The 24,520-nt window shown below is 39.2% G+C and overlaps 1 protein-coding gene across 7 annotated transcripts in view; it reads right to left on the bottom strand.

The window, feature by feature from the left end:
- Positions 1 to 1,627: 1,627 nt before the first annotated feature.
- Positions 1,628 to 24,520, bottom strand: part of nrf1 (nuclear respiratory factor 1) — a 95,967-nt gene continuing 73,074 nt past the window's right edge. For 4 of the 7 annotated variants that reach the window (XM_072241715.1, XM_072241718.1, XM_072241717.1 and 1 more), the window contains 2 exons: positions 17,741 to 17,866; positions 1,628 to 7,731 (listed from right to left, as the gene is read on the bottom strand). In XM_072241715.1, the coding sequence (XP_072097816.1) occupies positions 7,562 to 7,731; positions 17,741 to 17,866 (296 nt within the window). In that variant the 3' untranslated portion in view covers positions 1,628 to 7,561. The remainder of the gene's footprint in view (positions 7,732 to 17,740; positions 17,867 to 24,520) is intronic. The other 3 variants (XM_072241719.1, XM_072241720.1, XM_072241721.1) reach the window with 3 other exon arrangements.

The raw sequence follows: 24,520 nt of genomic DNA, 5'->3' as shown, positions 1-24,520 counted from the left end.
TGTATTTGGTATATTTGGTACCAAATATTTGGTACAGAACATAGAACATAGAATGATACAGCACAGTACAGGCCCTTTGGCCCACAATGTTGTGCTGACCCTCAAACCCTGCCTCCCATATAAGCCCCCACCTTAAATTCCTCCATGTATGTACAAATATTTTCAGCCAAGAAGTGTAAATAAAGTGTAGGATTGTGGAGCGGGAGTGGACACAGCCCCTCAAGAGTGTAGGAAGCTCACCTCTATGGATGAAGTCTGAATTAGACGTTGGTTGTTTTATATAAACAAATAACAAAAAGTTGAGGCAGCTGTTTAAATGGTGGGGCTGTTTACACAAAACAGGCCAACTGCCTGACTCATGCACAGATGTATCAGAGGCATACACAGCTTCACCTTATATTGGAGACTGCACACCTGAGCTTAAACTGACTTTTTATCAGTGGGAATAAAGCATGTGGATCACAAGCTGGTGTCTCAGATTCAGATCAATAAATGTTTCCTCTCACTACTGGCCATGAGAGCTGATCCAAACTGTCTTAGTTTAGTAACTCAAGTAAGACATTTTATCATCAGACCTCCTCTAATCCACAAGATATTCCCATGAGACTCCCAACTCCAATCGCTTCTATTACTAATTTTTTGGTGACCTCATGACCAGGGTAGAGTCGATGAGCACGTAATAGAGATAAGTTAGAGAAATATGTGGGTGAATGGGTTTGATCTGACAGATTCGATAGGTCAAGTGGCTTCCTCGTAACAAGAAGATCTGTGCAATAAGAAACCGAGAACGATAATATAATAATTATTAATGGCAGCAGAACCACTTCGTAATCCTGGAGAGCTAGCAGAACGAAAGAACAAATTAACACTAAAATGCAGCTGAGTTTACCCCCAGTGTTAAGACCTATGTTTATTATTAAACCTACATTACTTCACACAAAACAATCAATTCTGTCATCATTTAATGCTTAAGGTGATTGCTATGCCTAAACAGGCTACTAAATTTCCTACATTACAAGTGACAGAAGTTCAAAAGCTATGTTGTTGGATGTAAAGCACCTTTGGGCATCTTGAGATAAATGCAAGTATTTATATATTTTCTCATTTTAAAAGTGCAACCTAAAGGCTGGCCTTTTTAGGTCTGATACTCTAAAGAAAAAGTCTACTTTTGCAGACTGGAGTGCAGATAATGGATTTTAGCATGTTACATGGTGTATAGTAGCTTTCTAAATATTGCACTACAAATCGTGGTCAGCCTTAAAGTTCTGGAATGGCAAATACAACTCAAAAAAGCCATGAGCAGTCAACATAAGCCATGGAAGGATCTATTTATAGATTAGAAGCTTTTAATGAACTGATTGTTGCTGCCAATTTAAATTAGTTAAAAATAAAGCTCCACATTTTCAACTTTCTCATAGGAACCCAAATACAGCAAATAGTCAGAAATGGCTTGAGCAGGCAGTACCGTTACAGGATTTAAAACTGATTTTATGTAAAATACACAGAAGTGTATATTTCTTAAATTTCCAAAGTTCAGCAAAATTTGAATGCGTTGAACAAAGTAATCAAGTAAATAAGACCTGAACGAAGAAATGGAAATGAAGGAAAAATAAGTCTGAATAGACCTGAGTAGTTTACTTCATATAAATCACAGTGACAATAAGATTTATATACATGGCACTGACTGAGAATATACATGTTAATGTTCCAGGCTGATATGCTTTTGATGAATATATGACTTTTCCTCAAATTTATCATTGCATTAGCATAATTTTCAGAAGTACAGCCTCAACGAAAACCTTGCTTGGATGATGCATAGTGCACAAGCAAACATCAATGATATTGGGATCCATTTTGCCTCTCATTTTCACCATAATTCCTTTATGCCAATATCTTGCCACTAGCTCAAAGTCTCCCTCTGATCTCCAAGGCCAAGACTGAACCAGACCATTCTAAATTTTATCCAAAAGCCATTGGTGCGGCACAGTAGTTTTGTGCCATTGAAGTCAACCTTGTGGTCATTGCATATGCAACGTTCTGCTGCTGCAGATTTCTCTTATTTCAAGCCATTGAAATAAGACTGGAGAATAAAAAAAATAACAAAGGCAGAGGTCTCACCTTAGGTAAGAACTGGAATACAATTTTAAACAAGTTGGAAAAGCAGAAGCTTGATTGCTTGAGGACTAACCAATCAGGAGAGACGGACATTGGGAGTTGAGTATATATACCACTGGACTAGATCTGCCTAGGCATTGTCCCTGATGAAAATAGCAGAGTTTGTCAATGAAACGTCTGTTATAATTGACACCTGTACCTGGCTGATAGCCTGAGAAGAGTTGATATGTCATGTGCACTGGGAAAGCACTAGATCCTTTTTGATCCAAGTTAGTTTCTCACCAGTTACTGACACCATCTACTTTTACCCCTGTAACATTAATCCTCATCTGCAGCCTACTTTTGTGCCTTTTTGTCTGCCTAGACATGACTTTACTGATGCTTACCTGTTCAGATTCCCATCTTCCACAAAGTTGAACTTAGCAATTACATTGCTGCCTACATCTACTATCATGCCCAAACCTCTAACCTATAGTCACTTCCTGATAAATCAACATAATCTTAAAAACTTTGACAAATCCATGGCCTCACTCTTTCTATCTATGCAACATCATATGGACCTATTCATCTTCTGGGCTCATTCAGGGTTAGTTCCTTTTTCATCTTCAATATTAACCACTCCAGTGTTGGCATCCTTGACTTCAGCTGCCTTAAAGGCTCTGGAATGCTCTCCCTAACCCTTTCCTGGAGAGTAATAACCAAATACTACACTCACCATCCATCTTCTCCTTTGCTTGGCAATAGTGCAATTTCTCAGGGAAATCAAAAAGAAGACCTCAAGGCCATGAATGAAAGAAAGAAATTTCTCAAGTGAATGAAACAGTCCAGGAGATGAGAATAGGAACTACTTTCTCGGATTTTTCTGACGAAAACCTTTAGTTTCTCGATTTTAACCTTGAAGATTGACTCCAAATGTTTGCGACTCTGGTCTTGTGTTAGTCTGAATGCAACCATCACATGATTTACCTATCCTTGACTGATTCTGTGCCACTTTGGTTAATAGAGAGCTTCATGTTTTATTAGTGAATAAACATTTCCCACTTCTTCTTAGATGAACTTGTTATTAAAAACAACCAGTTTTAGCTTCAGTAATCTATTTTATTTAGAGATATGTTTGAGCAGAATATAGCACTGCAGAAGGTGCAAAACTAGTTTATAATGCAGTGTTTGTACAGTATTTGCTTACCCACATTTTGGATGCATCAGTCAGATGAGGTACAGAGCAAGGTCATTGCTTGCAGGGAAGTGGAATTTCATTAGACTATTAAATTAGAAATGCAAGTCTTTCCTCTTTACATTCACACCTGTCTTACATTTCAACTGTTGCACTGGTGATGCTTCAGACCAACATTGAAGTATGGAATTCAGAATATTAGAAACCACAGGGGAAAGACCCCAGATAGTGGTGTTGGCTCTGACCAAAACAGACGGTTGTGAAAGTTAAGTTATTGGGTATATTTAAAGCAGAGGTTGATAGGCTCTTGATTAGTAAGGGTATCAAAGTTTATGGAGAGGAGGCAGGAGAATGGGGTTTGAGAGGGATAATAAATCACTTATGATGGAATGGCAGATTAGACTTGATGGGCTGAATTCTGCTCCTATGTCTTATATTAATTCATGAAAGGCCAATCTTAACAGACAGTTTAATACAGGAAGAATGAGGAGATCATTCCAGGCAGAGGAATATATAAAATCTTGAGGTCAAAATTCATACTAATGAGGAAATAAAATCTGGCTTTATCCTGGTCAGTGTGTTGACCAAATAACTGAGGGCACAGAGTGAAGCCAAGTCCCATTAAATAATTCAATGACAACTGAGCAAAGTTTAAAATCTGCACATCTCCTAACCACATAAATTTAGAGTTTAAACAATGTTCGGAGGAAAAGACTTGGTGAGGAGAACAGTATAAAATAAGATAGAGTTGTAAGGAGAAAGACGATGAAATGGAGATGACACCATTTGGAGAGGAAAAATGAGAAAATGGGAAGGAAGATTCACAAATGGATTGGGAAGGAGGAGCGAAGAATAAATGATACAGGAAACGGGGAAGAAAGACATAGGACACATTCTTTGCACTTACAGGTTTTGATTTAATTTGCTGAATTTTGGCATTGTAGTCTGATTCCCAAAGGAGATGCTGCCCTGGCTTAATAGATCAACAAGTTCACAGAAAGGACTGAGTGTCTACTTTGCTGTACATTTCTTAGCCAATAGTACCACTGCAAAGAACATTGTGTGACTGCAATAAAAGAGGCAGAGGCCAGCAACCTCCATCTCACCAGGATTATTCACATCTTTATTACACACCATCAGCTTGCCAAGCCCCCCAAAAATTGCTGGCAGTGTTTAGTTGGCAAATCACATTCCCAAACAAAAAGGAAAGCAACATAGTAAACAAAATCAAATGCAAATTACTTCATTCAAATACATTTTCAGAATATTGAAGGGGAATAAATATGGTAGTGAACAAACCACAGTACTCCTACCATCTGCAGTCACTTTCAGTATTAAAAGACTTTTCTTTATGATATATACAGTATTTGTAGCTATATGAAAATTCAACTTTGCAATGTGTCATCATACCATTGTGGCCATCTTCTGCATGTATTTATTGATCCACTTCACTGATTGGACAAATATGGAGAAACAAATAGAAACCAACACTTCTCCACTCTCCAAAAATCTATCGGAGTAATTTTCACTCCATTCCAACTTACTGTATAGAATTAAATTTTATGTGGCGCCTAACTTACTCCCAAAGCTTTTTCTCCTAATCATCCCAACCACTAACAACAACCCAAAGTCAACAACTTTCTATATACGATTTAACTCATATTGACATGGACTCAATATAAACACAAAAGATACTAGAAATCTTGAGAAGCACGCACAAAATGCTGGAGAAACTGGCTAGGTCAGGCAGTGTTTGTGGTGGGGAACAGTCGATATTTTGAGCTAAACCCTTTATTCCCCTCCATGGAGGTTGCCTGACTTGCTGAGTTCCTCCAGCATTTTGTGTGTGTGTGTGTGTGTGTTGCCCAATGGTATAGTTTTATCCTACAACAATTCTTTGATTCTACCAGTGGTGACATGCCTCATTAGTGCTTTATCACAAGTTATCACTGACTTTTTCCAAGTTGAACAAATTGGGATTTCTATCTTACTCATGCTTCAGTTGTGTGTACGAGCTAAAAGAGATTGAACAACAGTCATGAAGGAGGAGGAAATGTCAAGTAAAATTTTAATAAAGTGTGACAATGACTGTGAAGGTCCCCCACATGTTCTACACCCAAAATTCAGGGTCGGAGAGAAGCTCTTAACACGAAGGCGAAGCACTATGTGGCACATTACTAACTTTGCTACATGGGCTGATGAAATAATGTATTGCACATAAAGTACATTGGCACTTCAGCTTAAGTGCAATACTTTTGTTCCTGATAGAATACGGGAACAAGTATTAAGTAACCCTAGAGACAACACTGCAATACAGCTTTCTGGTCTGATTTCAAGACCAAGAAAGGTCAATGACAAGGAATATCAAAGTAGCTTAAATAACAACCAGCCCCACAGTGGTTTAACTTTATTAAGCTCTCTTCACTTTTCCATAACTACCAAGAAGAATTAATCACTGTGCCGCAATACCTCTCATGCTTCACCAGGTATGGACAACAGCATCTACACCATGCAGCAAGATCATCCATATCTTTGTTTTTGCTTGCTCTAATTACTCAAATAATCCATTGACCCTCCTTTGATAAGGTCTCATGAACAATACCAAGAGAAGCCTGAATTTTACTATCAGCTCCACTTCTAATTATATTTATTTGAGTTTATCTACTCACCAAGAAAATTCCACAACTAAAGGTCTTTCAGAAAAACACCAGGAACAAAGGTGCAGACCACAATACTGGAACCTTGAATAAGCTTATACCATTCATGCAGTTTGACTCTTGTGCATCAATGGAAATCTAAAATATGTTTTATATGAATTAACATGGATTTGTGGACACATTTTACAGGAATGAACAATTTTGTTCTGCGCATTGAATCATATAGAAACTAGCCCCATTTTCCAAAGCAAAGAGTAAGCATTATGCCCACACAGATCCACAAACTTCCAACATGTCTACTTTTCCTTCTTTTGGGATATTTTACTATGTCAAAGGCACTATATAAATGCAACTGTATCCCTATTATTATATACTTAGTGGTTTTAATCCAATTCCAAACAACTAATTATAGATTCCTCATTATATGGATTCGATCTAACAGCAGGAGTGAGTAGACTGGAGTCTTGAGACAGACACTGCAGATATATCCCTCTCTCCAGTGCCTGGAGCCCAAGTCCTTGTCAATGTCCAAAGCCCACAAAGTGGTACCTTTGTGCTCAATATTTACTGCAGCATCAGTAAAGAGCCAGTTGAAACTTGGACTTTATATCCATTGCCTGAGGAACTGACAGGAATTAAATAAAATTTATGTAAAATTAAAACTATTAAAATAATTCCCAATGGATTGCTGATCTTGACTTGTCCCATTGTGTGGATTCTGCTGGTCTTTATAATCCTCTTAAATTCATATCAGCTTTTAACTCTTCTCTTTTCCCAAAGGCTCTACTTGGTGTTTCCAACTGTCGGGTAGCTCACAGAAATGGCCACTCTCAGCCCAAAGCCTGAAGATGATGATAATGGGATGTGGGAGTGGGAGGGGGTGGGAAACTTCAGAGCAGAACCTGATTAACTTAGACATGGTAGCACACATATTCTGTATATACAATAGACACACATATGTATATACACACACAAACATTTGAACAGGGGCTACTGGGCAGTGATTGTAAGAGAAAACTCTGGTGATTAACCCAATGCTATGCTGTGAAGTTGAACACAGCGGAGACTAGAGATATAACACTTTATTCATTAATTTTAATATTTAAAATAGCAATAAAGTAAAAATCTGCATACCAACCAGAGATCAGTATTTAAAAGGATTGTTATTCTGGTTCTGCGCCAACTTTTATTGTGATGTAAAATGCAGAAACCCACCCCTAGCCCCACCCACTCATGTCAATCCAAATCTCTGGAACCAAATTAGAAAGTTCCCAAATGGGTTCACTAATAAACAAGACCACTCCGCCATTTTCAAAGACACAAACACTTTGTGCATAAATACAGAGAAACGTATACAAATAGTTTTGATTTTCTTTTACCTTCCCCTGACCCACCCACCCAATATAAAACAGTAAATACAAGAGATTGTAATCTCTTTGAAGGTAATATAGGAGATGAGAGGTCCTTCCATGATTTTCTCTCTCTCAAACACTAAAGCCACATGGGGTATGGTCTACTTTTACTTTCTTGGCCACTTGTTACTGCACAATGCCTGATTGCAGGACTCCAAACTGGACTTCTGAAGTAATGTTGTTTTGCCATTAGTATGTCCTCACTATTCCAGTGTCACCACCTCCACCGATTGTCCTTCCACTGTTACTCCAGATGATGGAATTTCTGTCATTCGAGTGGTCACAGGGGCCATTGCAACCTGCACCGGCCTGTTTCCTTGGGCCAAGCTGGTCACAACAGTCTGATACATGCTCACTGGGATTTGAACCAGACCTGAAAATGAAAGAAAGGGAAAGAACAAGTTAATAATACAGGCACAGCGCTCTTAAACCGACCTCACTAGCCTTTTCTTCTGACAAAGCAGCTCAGTTTGTGGATGTTGCCAAACAGGCTACCAACTCTAATTATGCTCTAACAGGATTTTAGAGTGCTACCTAAAGTAACCATCTCTCTCAATTTATCCTTCCTTTTCTTTGGAAAACCCGATAATTTCTTTCTCATATTAGAGACAGGGATCAAGAAATGTTATTTGGAACTCTGAAGAGCTACCAATCCTTCAGCTACAGGAGTACAAGGAAAGCAGACACAAGAGAGAGATGGAGGAAGGGTGGTGAGAGACAGAGAGGGAAGGGGTAGGGAGGGTTAGAGGGGAAGGGGAAGGGATAGAGAGAGGGGGAGGGGAAGAAATAGAAAGGGGAGGGGAAGGACGAAGGAGAGGGAGACACACTTTTATGCTACCCCACACAATGAAGGGCTTTATCAGAGTGAAAGTTCTGTGAAAATACTTCCAGATTTTCAAGGTAATCGAGTAACATTCTGGATTAGTTCCTTATTTTGGTGTAAAAATACACTTCACCAACATCCGCATTGAACCCCTCCACCCCGACAAGTAACGATTCTGTGGTATATTCAAATATAGCAATTTATACTATAATCATACTAAGCAGATAGATTGTGCATGACCGTACTGCAAGCTCAGTGTGGAACCTCCCTCAACCTCTAGTCCTCTGCTTTCTAGGTCTAGTTCTTGTTCATCCTCTCCTATTAATGACTGAGGCTTCAGCCAACTTAGTTTAATATTCTGGAACATACTCACCACTGCCCCCCCCCCGCATATCTTCTAACCTCACTTCCTGTCTTGAATTGTCTCTTGTTAATCCGGTTTTGCATAATGCCCTTTTCTCTTCTGTGAGGCACCTTGAAAAATGTCTTATTTGTGTGCTATCGGTGTGGTTTTATTATTTCCTGGCGGAATTAACCAAAGTGATATTCAATGTGCTTTCTGGGAATCTGCTCCCCATTATCAACAGTCAGGTAGAAGGAATGCAACTGAACCAAATTAAGCAACTTTTCTCCGCCCCAGCTGGGAATGTCACCCAACATAATCACATTCATACTTACCTGAGCTGGATGGACTAGATCTCATTCTCCATACTCCAAACTGGTGGCACAGTGAAGAGGGCCTGCACCCAAAACAATTCCTACATCCTTCAATAACCAGCTAAGCTGGGACTGGTCAGGTCATGGACTTCACAGGTGCTAAATTTCTCTCATATTCAGAGACCTTTAAAAGTATCAATATTGAACTAAATAACTAAAGAAATTAAAATAATAATAGAAAAGTAAACTAAAACATTAAACTAAAGGGAGGTAAATTTCTATTCAATTTGGTCATGTCCAAAGCATACCTTTTGATGGAGAGATGAAATTTACTGGTCTCAAACAAGCAAAGGATTTCTTCTGTTACCTTTTTGTAATAATTGTGCCTGAGCTACTAATAATGAGCAGAGGAAGACTCTGTGCTTATGAACAAAGGAAATCTTCTCCCAGTGTAAGAATAGTGTAGTTGAGAAAAGTTTGCTCTAATGGTCCTGATGGTCAGTCCTAAGCTGAGCACAGCTGTAATGTAATTGTGCGTCTGGTCTCTGAATCAGGAACGGCAGAGAAGAAATAATAACCAGCCACTGATCACAATCCAGTTGGAACTTTGAACAAGGATAGTAGTGGATTCAACTGAGCTAAGTTAAAGGTTAGGCAACCAGCTGTTACCCACAATGGTAGCTAAATCATGAAGAGCAGGCAGCTGATGAAGGCAGAAGGATGATTACCTGAATGCCAGGAAACAGCTAGAGCCTTCAAGAATAAGGTATACACATGTAACTTGTACTACTGAATAACATATGTTTGGCACCAGACAATCAAATGACAAGAGCTCTCTCATCCAAATGGCTTCACTATCTGCTGGATAGTGAGCATCATAATATTAATTAATGCATCAAAGCAGTCTCCTACTTCAGATGTTTACACAGGTAGCCTTTCGGCACAATTTATTGATGTAAATAGTGAATGGGAACCTTAGACATTTATACACGTCTTCAATTCTCTCTCCTTCACATATTCTATCAGTCTGTTGTTGCCAGTACAATCTTCTATGTGGTAATGTGCTGGGGCAATGGCACCAATGCAGGTGATGCCAACAGGCTCAATAAACTGAGTAGAAAGGTTGGCTCTGTTATAGAAGTCAAACTGGAGACACTGGAGGCTGTAGTAGAACAAAGACGCCATGGAAAATCCTAGCAATTCTGGACAAGGTTTCTCACTGTCTGCATGCCACCTTGGCTGAACAGAGGAGCATTTTCAGTAATAGACTAAGACAACTGCGCTGCTCCGAGGAGTGCCATATGAGGCCATAAGGCTCTATAATGAGTCAAACTATAGCTGGGGCAGTGATGACCCCCTCCTGTTTGACTGTTTAAGATAACTTATTTTTATTTATTCTTCTTACTTCTCTTCTAATATTGTACATCTGTGAACTTGTAATGCTACTGTGACACTGCAACTTCCTTTGGGATCACTATATCTTTCTATCTTCTATTAGAGTGACCCTTCACATCACATTGTCTGATCTCACCTAATTATTGCATAGAATTAATAATGAACTTGTCATAAACCTTATCCACATTTCGGTTCCTCAAACATGTCATTGGCTGTAGGTCTGGAGACTGTGAAAGGTTCAATACAGATATAACCTGCAATTTTATTTTCTGCATGCGTTGCTTCGGGTGGACTATTGAGTGACTTATTTTCTGGCGGAAATTAAATAGCATACTGCCAAAAACTCCTGCATTTAAATATATTTCCCCATTTAAAAATGCTAGCTGACTCTACATTTGAGCTAATTCTGTAAGGCTTTACTGTGCCAAGTTATTTTTAATTCATTTTGAAACATTCAGAGGACTTAGCCATGTGAATGATTTAGTGGGGTTAATCCTACGGGTTATATAATTGATGATTAATGTGTAAACAGACGGAGCTTTTATTTCTTATTCAATACTTCTGTCTATACGTCTAGAATCAAACTTTAATGAAGCTAATCTTTACATCTTCATCCTGACATGAGTTGACAAGCTTTCAAAGTATACCAAGAAAAAACTCTTACCTGCAATCCCACCCCCTCTCTGTGCTCACATACAACCAAATTAGAGTATTCAAAAGAAATGAAGTGGGCTTACAATTGGAGGCTATTAGTGATACTTACACACTGGGTAAAATGGAGCATGACACTTCTGTCTGCTCTAACTGTAAGGACTAGTCCTATCACCACATGTAGCCATTGGAGAAAAGTAGAAATGGATTTATCTGTAGTCTCACGGTGGACAATTCCAGGTACGACATTAAGTAATATGTAAGGATAAGGGGCATCGATCATGAGAGGTTGGAAAGGTGAGGATTGTTCACTTTGGAGGAGAGATTAACAGTGATCTTATTGAGGTGTTCCAAAATGAAATGAGATTCATTTCAGAACAATAAAGAACAAGGATTCTCTCTGGCAAGTAGATCACTAATTATAAGTTATAATCACTAACTCAAGATCTAGAAGTTAAGGACAATTGCCTTCCATTCACAGTTCTCAGACCATTCTAACTGGATAAATAGGGGTGAATGTTATTCTATAAATATATATTTTTTAAAAGGAGCTTGGTGAAGCACAAGTGGTAATGGCATTCGAGCTGGGACCCAGCACAGCTGCGTTTTTGAGAGCCAACACCGACAACATAAGCTTCCATGACATTTCAAAGTGGAAGCAGTGGAGGGCGAATCAATACGGGCATTATTTCCATACATGTCTAATTCTACTCTTACTGAACTGCTGAATGTCAGTTAAAAAAATTGGATTATAACCACAAACACTTTAACCACTTAAGATAATGTGCAAATAAAAATTCTAGCCATGAAAAGCAAAAATAGAAAGATGCACTACGCTTCACACCAGCCTCTCCTGGATCCTTGTTCATCTAATACCATTGGCCTACTGTTCTGATTATCTAGCTTCCCTTTGAATATGTCTATATTAATCATTTCAACTCTTTATGAAAAGGTATTTTTCACTCATCATTTGCAGGGTAAAGTAATGTTTCTAAAGTTCCTTATTGGACTTAGAAGTGACCATCATGTAGTTATGCCCCTACTTTAGGAGTCCCCACGTGTGACGAGCAGCCCACTTAGACCAGTTTCATATGGAGAAAGGAAAAATATCAAACTGTGAACAGGACAGAGCCACTAGCTTGTCATAAGCCCTGGACTTAAGCTCATTACTCTACTCCTAGACTGACTTGGATTCAGTAGTTTTAATAAAACCCAATCACACAATAACATTGCTCAGCAACAAAGCCTTTAGTTGAATCTTAATAAGAAAGAGACTGAGGCTAATCACAAAGGGGTGGGGGTGTGGGGAGGGGATGCAACCATAGGAGTCATTTGAAATTGTAAAGTGGAGAATTTCCCCTCAGTTCATGTCCTCAATTTCACTGGGGTACACTCTTGCAGGCAACTAATATCAGCACAGGGAACAATAATTGCCAGCCCTGATCAATCCTGAAAATGTTATCGCCTGGCAGCCAAGCGGTTTCACTGGCATGGGTCAAGGACAAATCAGATTTTTGATAAAGATGTACTTTATCAGGTATCTGCTTGAATTATATGAGACTTGCAAATAAATGGACTGTATTGACCATAAGATGTAGGAGTAGAATTAAGCTATTTGGCCCATCATGCCTGCTCTGTCACTTGATCGGGGCTGATCCAATTTTCCTCTCAGCCCCATTCTCCTGCCTTCTCCCCATATCTCTTTATGCCCTGAACAGTCAAGAACCTATCAACCTCTGCCTTAAAAAGTGCATAAAGACTTGGCCTCCACTGCAACCTGTGGTAAAGAATTCAACTTATTCACCACTCCCTGGCTAAAGAAACTCCTCCCTATCTCCATTCTAAAAGGAACATCCCTCTATTCCAAGGCTGAGTCCACTGGTCTTAGACTGTCCCACCACAGGAAAGATCCTCTCCACATCAACTCTATTCAATAGTGAAAGACCTTAATAGGTTTCAATGAGGTCACCCCTCATTCTCCTCAATTCTAGTGAATACAGGCCCAGAGCCATCAGACGCACTTCATGTGACAAACTATTCAATCCTGGAATCATTTTCGTGAACCTTCTCCAGTTTTAGCACATCCTTTTTAAGATAAGGTGCCCAGACCTGCTCACAATACTCCAAGTGAGGCCCCTCCAGTACTTTATACAATTCAACATTACATCTTTGCCAATAATCATCCACTATTATGTTATCTCCCATTACTACCTCTCCAGCATTGTTTTCCAGTGGTCTGATATTCGCTCTCACCTCTTTTTTACATTTTATGTATCTGAAGAAACATTTGTTATCCTCTTTAATATTACAGTGTATTGGCTAGCTTACTTTTGTATTCCATCTTTACCTTCTTAATGACATTTTTAGTTGCCTTCTGTTGGTTTTTGAAAGCTTCCCAATCCCCTAACCTCCCACTAATTTTTGCTCTAGTATATGCCCTCACTTTGGCTTTTATGTTGGCTTTGACTTCTTTTGTTAGCCATGGTGGTGTCATCTTTCCTTAGAATACCTCTTCCTCTTTGGCCTTCCGAATTGCTTCCAGAAATTCCAGCCATTGCTGCTCTGTTGTCATCCCCGTCGTGTTCTTTTCCAATCAATTCTGGCCAACTCCTCTTTCACGCCTCTTTAATTCCCTATACTCCACTGTAATACCATAATACTTTTGCTACTATGTTAGAGTGTGAACATACCAAGAGAGTAAAATAAAACACTTACAATCCTATCTTCTACACAATGGAGATCATCCAAAGCCCTTGCTACCTGTATCCTAATTTGCACTGGCCCACAGACACCACTCCTATGTTTACTGACCTACATGGACTCTTGGTTCAGTAATCCCCCAGTCTTAAAATTTGCAATCTTGTATTTGAATCCCTCAATGTCCTCACCCATTGCCATCAGTGTAATCTCCTTCACTTCTACAACCTTCAAAAATCTCTTAGCTCCTCCAGTTCTTGAACCTTGCCTACAGCCAATTTTGCTCAGCAATGTCATCACTATCTGTATCTTCAGCTTCCTAAACCCTAAGCTCTGAAGTTCTTTCTTAAAGTGCTTGTAGCACTTTGGATGCTCCTCAAAACTTGTCTTTGCCAAAAATTCTGGCTTATATGGCTTGGTGCTAATTTTTTGTTAATGAAGTGATTTAACACATTACATTGAGTTGAAGGCATTGTAGAAATACAAATAGGTTAATGCACTGAGCAGCAGAAACTGGCTTGTTCTCTTTTCAGCTCAAGAATGTTGGGGAATAACCCTTATGATAACATCAACCATTGCTCTACAGCAATGCAAATTGACTTTGACAATTTAGCTAATTGATATTTAAACCAGCTTAACTTTCAGAGAAGCTGGAACAAATAGCACAGAAAGGGAACTGCCTGCTGAGGCTGAGGAAGTTCAACCATGAAGGGCTGAATGATTCCTGTCAAGAAGGCCTATGATTTGCTTGGTGGCCATCGAATCCAGGCAGAAGGGAATTATTTATTTCTTATCAAATATTCTTTCTGAAGTGGAACTAGTATTTAACAGAGATTTAGCAAAATCTCTTGCCTTTTGCACTCTCTCTTAAAAATAAGGCCCAAGTTCTCATATACTTTTAGCCCATGTATTAATCCATCCAACCACCATCAAAAATTTTCAGACATTGTTTCTTCCTTTTGAACGTCTGATACAGTGGTGACCACCTATTGTGGTCTCTGGTATTTCTGTTTAATCTCAATTTCCAACAACTGTTGTAATCTTCTGCATGCCCCCTGCCCCCATCTACTAATTTGATGGTTCTGAAAGTACTGCAATATACTTGGACAACTCCATTTTTTCCTGTATCACAGACTTTCCTCTTCTTCTCTCCATCCTGGTTTTCCTTATGAAAACGGCTTCCAATATTGAATGACAAAGAATAGAAAAGGAACCTGAGAAAATCAGTGTGTGGAAATTGTCTTTTAATTCCAGAATGGAGGTTACCTTCAGGTGAGCCTCAATACATCTTAATTGGTGTTTGAGCTGAACACAGATCAGTAAATCACAGAACTGGAAATCTATTACTTGAGGCCAGTAATGTAACAGAACTTACTGGAACTTAACCTTGCACCCACATTTAACTGTCTGGTTTACACACAGGTACAGAATTGGTAGGTTTCTCTTTGAGTTGCAACTATGAATTCATCAACTTTGAAATGGGCTAAATGCCTGTGCCATGGAGTGGATTCCATGAAATAAAATATGAATCCTAGACTACGACCCACATCAACCAACAACCAAATAACCCTCATCAACCAACATCTGAGAAAAAGATGCATTAATTATAACAGTAAGGAGTCTAATGTGAATAATAGGTTGATAAACTCTGTTTCATTAACTGGAGGAACAAGGGCAGGATAAGAACGAATAGAGGAATTATAGGATGATGTACATAAATCTTTAAAAGAAATGCCCAGGACAGAAACCGACCATAAAGAGATACACAGAACCTGAATAAATACAAGCAGGAAGGAATAGAGGATGAGGTGAGATAGTAAAATGAATAAGGAGCTTACTTGGAGCAAATGGTTGAAGAGCCTATTTAGAGTGGATGTGGAGAGGCTGTTTCCTATAGTGGGGGAGTCTAGGACCAGAGGGTACAGCCTCAGAAGTGAGGGACATCCTTTTAGAGCAGAGATAGGGAGGAATTTCTTTAGCTAGAGAATCAGAATCAGGTTTAATATCATCGGCATATGTTGTGAACTTTGTTAACTTAGCAGCAGCAGTATAAGGCAAAACATGATAATATAGGGAAAAGTATAAGTAAGTCAATTACATTAAGTATATATTATATATGTGTATGTATATATATATAATAAATAGTTAAATTAAAAGATAGTGCAAAACAAAAAAAATGTTCATGGGTCCTTAATAATGAACACCGTCTTTCTGAGGCACCGCTCTTTAAAGATGTCTTGAATACCTCAGAGGCTAGTACCCCAAGATGGAGCAGGGTGGTGAATCTGTGGAATTCATTGCCACAGACAGTTATGTTTAAAGTGGAGGTTGATAAGTTCTTGATTAGTCAGGGCATAAGTTGTTATGGGGTGAAGGCAGGAGAATGGGGGTTGAGTGGGATAATAAATCAACCATGATTGAATGGTGGAGCAGACTTAATGGGCTGAGTGGCCTAATTCTGCTCCTATGTCATATGGTCTTATGGCTCATTCAGAGTTTAAGATGTCCCTGCTATAATGCAACCAGACTGCAAATAGCCTATCAGTTGTCTGTCCTTCAAAGCTCATTATCCTACATCTTAAACTATGGCTGACAGTGGCTAGCCTGCATTAGATTACCAGGCAACACAATCCGCAGACGAGTTGATTATAATAATTACTCCTCTGCTAATCACCTTTTTTTTAAACAGTTAAATCTGTCACTCTTGATCAACTGTCTCCATTTGGCATTATTTTCAGATGTACAGATGGATAAAAAATCTGCCTTGATGCAATTGGCACATTTTTATTTTCCATTACTCTGATATACAATCAGCCCTCACTCTTATAATTTTAATTTAACAGTTCCATTAGAGACATCACCACTCCTGCGTGCTATATTAAAGTGATTGCAGTTTGGATTTTTTCATTCCTGCAGCCACTGCCCTCAATTTTCCCCATATTTTTCCTGAAGATATGAAAAGTCACACCAGAGCAGTTTAGAATTATAGGTAGTGATAGCCCTCTGATACCATGCATTTATGAGTAAGGTCTTACATTTCTAAAGCACATTTCTAACCACTACCAACACCCACACTCCAGCCAACAGTCAGAGCAGATACAGGATGAGAAGGGGAGAAGAGGATAGCATCTGAGCAGGAGGGAGAAGGGTAGAATGAGAGTGAAAAGAGAGAAGGGTAGAGTGAGAATAACAGAGAAAGAAGGGGAGGGAGCGAGAGAGAAGTTTCTGAGAACTGTCTGAGACACAAATTTTCTTTAAGTAAGAAGTGTCCAGTTTCTCTAGCTATTCACAAAATCATTCTGCTTTTCCCCTTCATTTCATCACATATTCACCATAAGATTACCACAATTACTTGATGGAAAATATTGTAACCAGCTTCTAATAAGTATCATTAAACATTTCATTACTATTTTGAAAAACTCTTTAGGAATTTATGGGAAAATTTTCGTGAAGTCGTATTTCTGTAACACAGGGAGCTCGTGAAGTGGGATTAATTTTTAAGTGCCATCGCTCATCTCTATATTTTTTATGTCAACTTTAAATGTTTTTTCCGGTTATCCAGTCTTCGAAGAGTGGAATCAGTTCTTATTTTCAAAACAATTCATGAATTTATCTGCCTGCATTAAATCTTCTCTTATGTTTCCTTATTCTAGGAGAAACAATCCAGGCTTCTCAATTAGCTCCACACCAAGCATCATTTTACTCAATTTCCCTTGCATCCTCTGGACACTCTTCCTATGTTGTAGTGCCCACAATTGAAAACCAACACCCCATGTAACAATTCATAATTTTTAAAAAACATAATCTCCTTGCTTTTGTATACTGAAGCCTCCAGAAATCAAGTATATTCTATGCACTTTAATTACTTTTAAACTTGTTCTACCATGTTTAAAGACTTCAAGACAAGAGAGCAATCATTAGGCCAAGCTTTCATTTAATTTATTTGTTAATTAATATTTTTATCTTGGAATTTTTTTTATATATAGGAAAGGTAACAATCTGTTCTGGAATATCTGTTCAGGATCCCCCCCCCCCCCCCTCTTACTGTGGGCACTTCATTCCATCATGCACCTCTGACTTTGGTGATACCATGCAAACATGGCCCACTTATATTTAGCATTTTCAAAATGAACTAAATATCACAGGTTTGAATCTTTACCAACACTGATTTCTCGATCCGGTTTGCTGCACTCAGGGGCTTTCTGTTGTTTGCTGCCCGTGGAGCTGCTGCAGACAGCGGTCAACTGGGAAGAAGCGGCAACCTTTACAGGAACGTACAAGGCCACTGTGAATTGCAAAATATGAGAGGGGAATATGATGGAAATGGCACTGACACACGCAAAATGAAACCAGCACCACTAGCACAAGGATCCTTGATTTTAATTGCTGCTGCACCTTCAGTTGCCAAAGCCGTAACCTCTGGAAATTCTGCTCTTCACTGTCGTGTTTTATCATGAGCCTTTGGATAGCTATCCCAATATGTCCCTATCGTTCAAATTTTATTTGATTACATTCCAGTCAAATTCTTTGCTATGCTTTACTAATTCAAACAGCCCACATAAATGCAAGTTGTTGATGCCTTCTGGGTATATCACTGAGAGTGTCCAGAGGAGTTTCATGAGAATGACCCTGGTAATTAAAGGGTTAACATATGAGGGGCATTTGATGACTCTGGGCCTGTACTCACTGGAGTTTAGGAGAATGAGAGGGGGATCTCATTGAAACCTACTGAATACTGGACATTGAGAGAATATTTCCTGTAGTGGGGGAGTCTAAGACTAGAGTGTTCAGCCTCAGAATACAAGGATGCCCATTTAGAACCGAGATGAGGAGGAATTTCTTCAGCTAGAGGGTGGTGAAACTGCAGAAGTCATTGCCAGAGATGGTTGTGAAGACCAAGTCATTGGGTAAATTTAAAGATGGGGTTGATAGGTTCTCAATTGGAAAGGGCATCAAAGGTTATGGGTTGAAGGAAGGAGAATGGGGTTGAGAGGGATAATAAATCAGCCACGATGGAATGGCAGAGCAGACTCAATCGGCCAAATGGCCTAATTCTGCTCCAGTGCTGATGTCTATATCCATTACTACTTTCTCCAAGATACCTTCCTTACAAATTTCAAACAAGTGAAGTGACTTTCTACAATTGGTCAGGTATCCAGTGCCACAATGACCAGGTTTACTTTATTTGTCCACTTTTTAACAATGGTTAATTTCTTGTGGAGGCAATCCACCCAAATGGTCATGTTGTAGGTATGAACCCATAAAAGAATATGACCTGATGACCCAGTATGGATGCAAATTAAGTCAAGTATACATCAGGGAATTGGACAGACAAGACCCTCAGTACATCCAGGAAGGTCAAGAAGCTTTGGTGAATTGCCCTCACTAAATGAGAACGTTCAGGCTTATGGTAACACCGATACCATTGCACTGGCCTGATACTAAGTAATTTAGCAAAAATTAAGAATGAAATCCCAACTCTGCACTGGACAGTCATTTGAAAGGTTTTTAGAATCTGCTTGTAATAAAAGCAAACTTAAAACTGCAAATAGTTTTATTCCACTGCAACCAAGCTCAGGAACAAGAAGGGAGAAGGCCAGAGTAGGGGGCTGAGCTGAATATCTACAGTGTGGGACAAAGGGGTGATTTGTTCTGCAGCTCTGCCGTTGGTGATTACAGGCTGCAGATTAATGTGATCACGTGAGATACTTAGAACAAGGCAAGCTGTCAGGAGCTGCTAAGGTCAGCATTGGCTCTCTATGCAAAGTTTCGTAAAGATGGACTGTATAGAATGGGCCAATTCTTTTATTTTTGATGTCTAATTTATTAACAGAGGTGCAGCTCACATGTCCCTCGCTCGTTCTTCTCTTCATCGTTCAACATTTAGAATTTTAATTGGGTGCCACAGTGGCCTAGTGCTTAGCGCAACGTTATTACAGCTCGGGGCATCGGAATTCAGATTTCAATCCCGGCGACTTTGTAAGGACTCTCTGTGTGTCCTCTCCGTGGAATGTGTGGGTTTTCTCAAGGTGCTCCGGTTTCCTCTCAAAATCCAAAGACGTGGCTGTTTCTAGGTTAATTGGTCATTGTAAATTGCCCCGTGATTAGTTTAGGATAAAATCGGGGTTGTCAGAGATTGCTAGGTGTAGCTTGAAGGGCCAGAAGGGCCTATCCACATTGTATCTCTAAATAAAATAAATTGAAACTTGGCGTGTCCAGGTCATTTCATTCCCCTCAATGTTTCCCAACTATTTTCATTTGGACAGTGTGCTCCCACAGTGAGACACTGAATCGCACTGCATTAGTGACAAACATGGCATCTAAGATCATTTTTCCAACACTTCTAGCCTAGGTGTAAATGATCTATGCAATACAGCCCAAACATTTCACGTATTCTTCCAAATAAAAAGGCCAGACAGAGCTTCAAGAAAATCCATGCTGCAGGAATTGAAATTGGATCTATTATTACTCCTCCGCTCTACAGAGAAATGGAATAATCACACACGCATACCAAAAAGTCCAGGGTCTTAGTCTAAATAGCAAGGCCAAAATTGAAAATTACAAGCATAATTCTATGTGGAATGTGCCTAAAACTGTTTCGAATCAGGAATTGCTAAATAGAAGATTGCAACTGCTAAGATCCATGGAATAAATGGGATGGAATTTGCTTAAAACTATGTACAAAATTTCAGCTAGATAGGTTTAACACCAAATAAAGAGAAACAATCCTACATCAGAATTCTACTAAATATCTAAAATTACCAATATTGATAGGAGAACAGAAGAAAATAACATTTGTATTTCATGCATAAGCAATCATGGAACATATGCACATGCAGACATTGCGTCATGCAAAGCAAGGTGAATTTCTAGGACATATAAAATTAGAGATTAATGTTTAATTTAAGAGTAAATTTAATCATGAAATTATGGCACAGTAAGTGGCCACTCAACTTATTGTGTCAATGTACATCAAAAAAGAGCCAAACCCCATTTTCCTATTCTTGATCCATAGCCTTGTTACTCACAGCTCTTCCAAATACAGTACAGAATCAGAATCAGCTTTAATATCACTGGCATATGCATGGAGTTGTTGTCTTTGCAGCAGCAATACAATGCAATACATGATAATAAAGAAAAAACTGTGAATTACATATATATATATAAAATAGTTAAAATAAATAAGTAGTGCAAAAATATAAAAAATAGTAATGAGGTAGTGTTCGTGGGTTCAATGTCCATTCAGAAACCAGATTGCAGAGGGGAAGAAGCTGTTCCTGAATCCTGAATTGCTGAGTGTGCCTTCAGGCTCCTGTACCCCTTCCTGAAGGTAGCAATGAAAACACGACGTGTCCTGAGTGATGGGGTCCTTCATGGTAGATGCCGATTTTTTGAGGCAGTGCTCCTTGAAGATAATCTGCATATTACAGTGATCATGATGGAGCTGACTAAGTTTACAACTCTTTGCAGCTTATCTCAATCCTGTGCAGTAGCCCCCGGCCCCTATACCAGACTGTGATGCAGTCAGTTAGAATGCTCCCCATGGTACATCTGTACAAATGTGTGAGTGTCTTTGGTGACATGCCAAATCCCTCCTCAAACTCTAAATGAAATATAGCTGCAGTTGTGCCTTCTTTGTAGCCTCATCGATATGTTAGGCACAGGATAGATCCTCAGAGATATTGACACCCAGGAACTTGAAATTGTTCACTCTTTCCACTTCTGATCCATCTATGAGGACTGGTGTGTGTTCCCTCGTCTCACACTTTCTGAAGTCCACAATCAGTTCTTTGGTCTTGCACACAGAATATTGTAAACATAATCAAGGTTTCTGCCATTAGCAGACTCCCACCGCACTCTAGGTGAAAACTATTCATTTCCTTTCATGATTTACCATCCACATCTCCTACATTTACTTGTTCCATGTATCATTTACAGTGATGATGATGTTAGTTGCCACAGGCCTATTACCCTTGACTGGTGGAGGGACAGAGCCATGTAACCTCAGTTGTAGTGAGGACCACCCTCAAATCTTGGGTTTGCCTGCTGCTGCAGACCAGGCAAGAAGATGCAGAAGCGTTACACCATGGCATCTGTGCATGTCTGGGGCCTGACCTCGCCTGTCGGTGCTGCCCTCCTGTGTTCAAATGGTGGAACGACATGCTGGATTACGTGCGTCTACACGCTGCTGGGAGACTGTACCATCGATTGCAGGACATTGTTGCTCAGGGTCTTGGATTTTATATATGTTTTATTTTAGACCATAAGACCATAAGATAAGAGCAAAAGTAGGCCATTCAGCCCATCGAGTCTGCTTCGCCATTCAATCATGGGCTGATCCCATTCTTCCAGTCATCCACACTCCCCTGCCTTCTCCTCATATTTTGAATGAATATGTTTCTTTGCTCACTATTTTGAATTATGTTACTCGCTAATTTGACTGTGACTTGCTATTTTGAATGTTTTGCACCTTGGTCCCAGAGGAACTAGGTCTCGTTCAGCTGTATCTATGTATGCATTGAGTGATAATTAAACATGATTTGATTCAATTTAATTACTTTCATATCACTGCTCAGGGAAGGAGTCCCTCCTTATTTTATAATTTTATTCTATCTATTTATTGCTAATATTTTACAACTCATATCAATTCTCTCTTCGCCTCCTTTGTTCTGAAGAAAACAACCCTTCATTGCGTAATCTTTTTTAATAGATGTAATTTTCCTAATTTTGACATCCTCCTCCTAAAGCTCTCTTAGGGCTCATATTTTAAATAGTTTATCAAATCCTCTCTCAGCTACCGGTGCTCTGAGGAAACCAACATCACTTTACTCAACATTTTACTATAATTAAACTTCTTGGCTCCTTGTATTTCTTCTCTAAACCCACTGTATGCAGTAGTTAAGCTCCAACCTGCGGAGTTTTGTCCTCTTGCATTCCATGCTAGTGTTAATAAAGGAAAACCTCATTTATGTCTTGATCTATGAGACACATTCTAACATTGCCTCTTCCTCTCAACTCACAATGTATCACCACTGACATTTTCTCCCTTCTTGCATCTCTGCAAATGCATTATTTCACACTTCTCTGGATAAAGTTCCACAGCTGCTTCTCAGTCATCTATATTTTTGCAGTCCAAGGCTTCCCTCCTCACTACCAATCACATAGCTAATTTTTGTAACATCCGCAACTTCTTTGCCATTCCCCTACCTTCAGGTCAAAATCAAATCATACGTATTTCAAAGAGCAAGAGGCCAAGTACCGAGCCCTGAACATATTGATAGAAGCCATTCAGTCACAAAAATATCTGCCAATCATTACCTTCTGCTTCCCGAGACAGAAAATGTTGGATTCAATTTGCTGCACTTCTAGGATCCCAGGACAGAATAGTGTGAAATTATGAAGGACAGTAGGTATCAAGACTGATTCCTGACCCAAGCTGAAGAATGGTATTTGTCATCCTCTGAACAGCTTCTTGTCAATTTATGCAGCAGATGGAGAAAGCCCATGGACTTGATCCATATTTCAACATGTACTAGGTGGCATGATAAAACTAGTGGTACAGTAGACTGTGCCTCACTGGAACAGTCAGGGCTCAGTCAGGTGTTAAATCCAAACATGATATTAATGAATTGTTCTGATTATTAAATAATTACCTAAACCACCCGACTACAAGTTATGATTCTGCAAAATACCCAAAGAACCAGAGGAGAAATGAAAATTCTTCCTCACTACAATGAGGAAGAATGCAATCTGGATTGTATTTCTGACAGAATGACATTAACATACTCAATAACAACATCAAAAACGAACTGGATAAAGACAAAATTGAAAGTTATCGAGGAAGAATAGGGAGGCAGGGGTAACTGGACAACTTTTCCACACAGCTGATGGAACAAACATCTACCAAATGTGTTGCAAGAGTCTATGAACAAAATTCCTCCTAATTCTCTACACAAATTTTTTTCTAACCATATGTATGACCTCTCTTTTCTAATTTAGTTATTTCAAATGCCTGAAAACTGGGGAAATTTTTCTCCCTCAGAACTCATATTTTGAACTTAATCAAGTTTCTTTTAAAATCCAGGCTCATAATCTGATGATGTAAAGATGCAAAAGAGAAAGATACCATCTTTGATCCAGAAAAGTATTTAGCTTGTAAATCGGGACATCCTGTTGCTTCCTGAATAATGCAAAGAGTATGCAGAGCAATTATGGGAGATGTTGCCAGGGCTGGAAAATTTTAATTATGAGAAAAGATTGGAAAGACTAAAACTGTCTTCTTTGGCTGAGGGAAGATCTTTTCAAGTTGTTAAGTCCTATAGGTCTATACCAGGTTTTCTCAAATGAGATTCCATGAGAAGTCATTGGTGCTTCTGCAAGAGATCGTGATGAAAAAAAACATAATTGTTTTTAAACTTTGCGCAATGCGCAATGCTGCACTTGCAGTGGTGGGTAGTGACCGAGCAGCCCTGTTAGGAATCTCAGCCCAGTATGGCAGTGCATGCTTGAGCATATTTATTTGGTTGAGTCCATTCTCAGGTTTTGACAAGAGATAGGGAGACCATTGATAATTGGTAAACGCTGTATTGCATGGAGAGGAGGACGGTAGGCTATTGAGGAGCGTGGTGCATTTTCCAAGCATTGAATAGACTCGCCCAATTTGAGCTATGACGTCAGCCTCTCCCTCCCAAATTCCCTCCTCCAACTTCCCCATACGTACCACCGACTGACTTATGGGAGCGAATGAACTACCAGTGTAGTAGAAAATTGGAGGAAAATTTTCATTCTAAAGACAGTCTAGTGTGACAATTTTTGAAGAAGGGGTGTGAGATGGAAGAGGAGTATTCTAGGCATAGGCCTACGGACAATTCTGATAAGGTTAATGACGAAGAATTACAATCTTCTGAGTCATTTCACTGCACTAGTACAACAACGGGCA

The sequence above is a fragment of the Mobula birostris genome, chromosome 23 (assembly GCF_030028105.1).
Source record: "Mobula birostris isolate sMobBir1 chromosome 23, sMobBir1.hap1, whole genome shotgun sequence".
In the NCBI taxonomy this organism is placed as follows: Eukaryota; Metazoa; Chordata; class Chondrichthyes; order Myliobatiformes; family Myliobatidae; genus Mobula; species Mobula birostris.
This window is presented reverse-complemented; position numbering and strand designations above follow the sequence as displayed.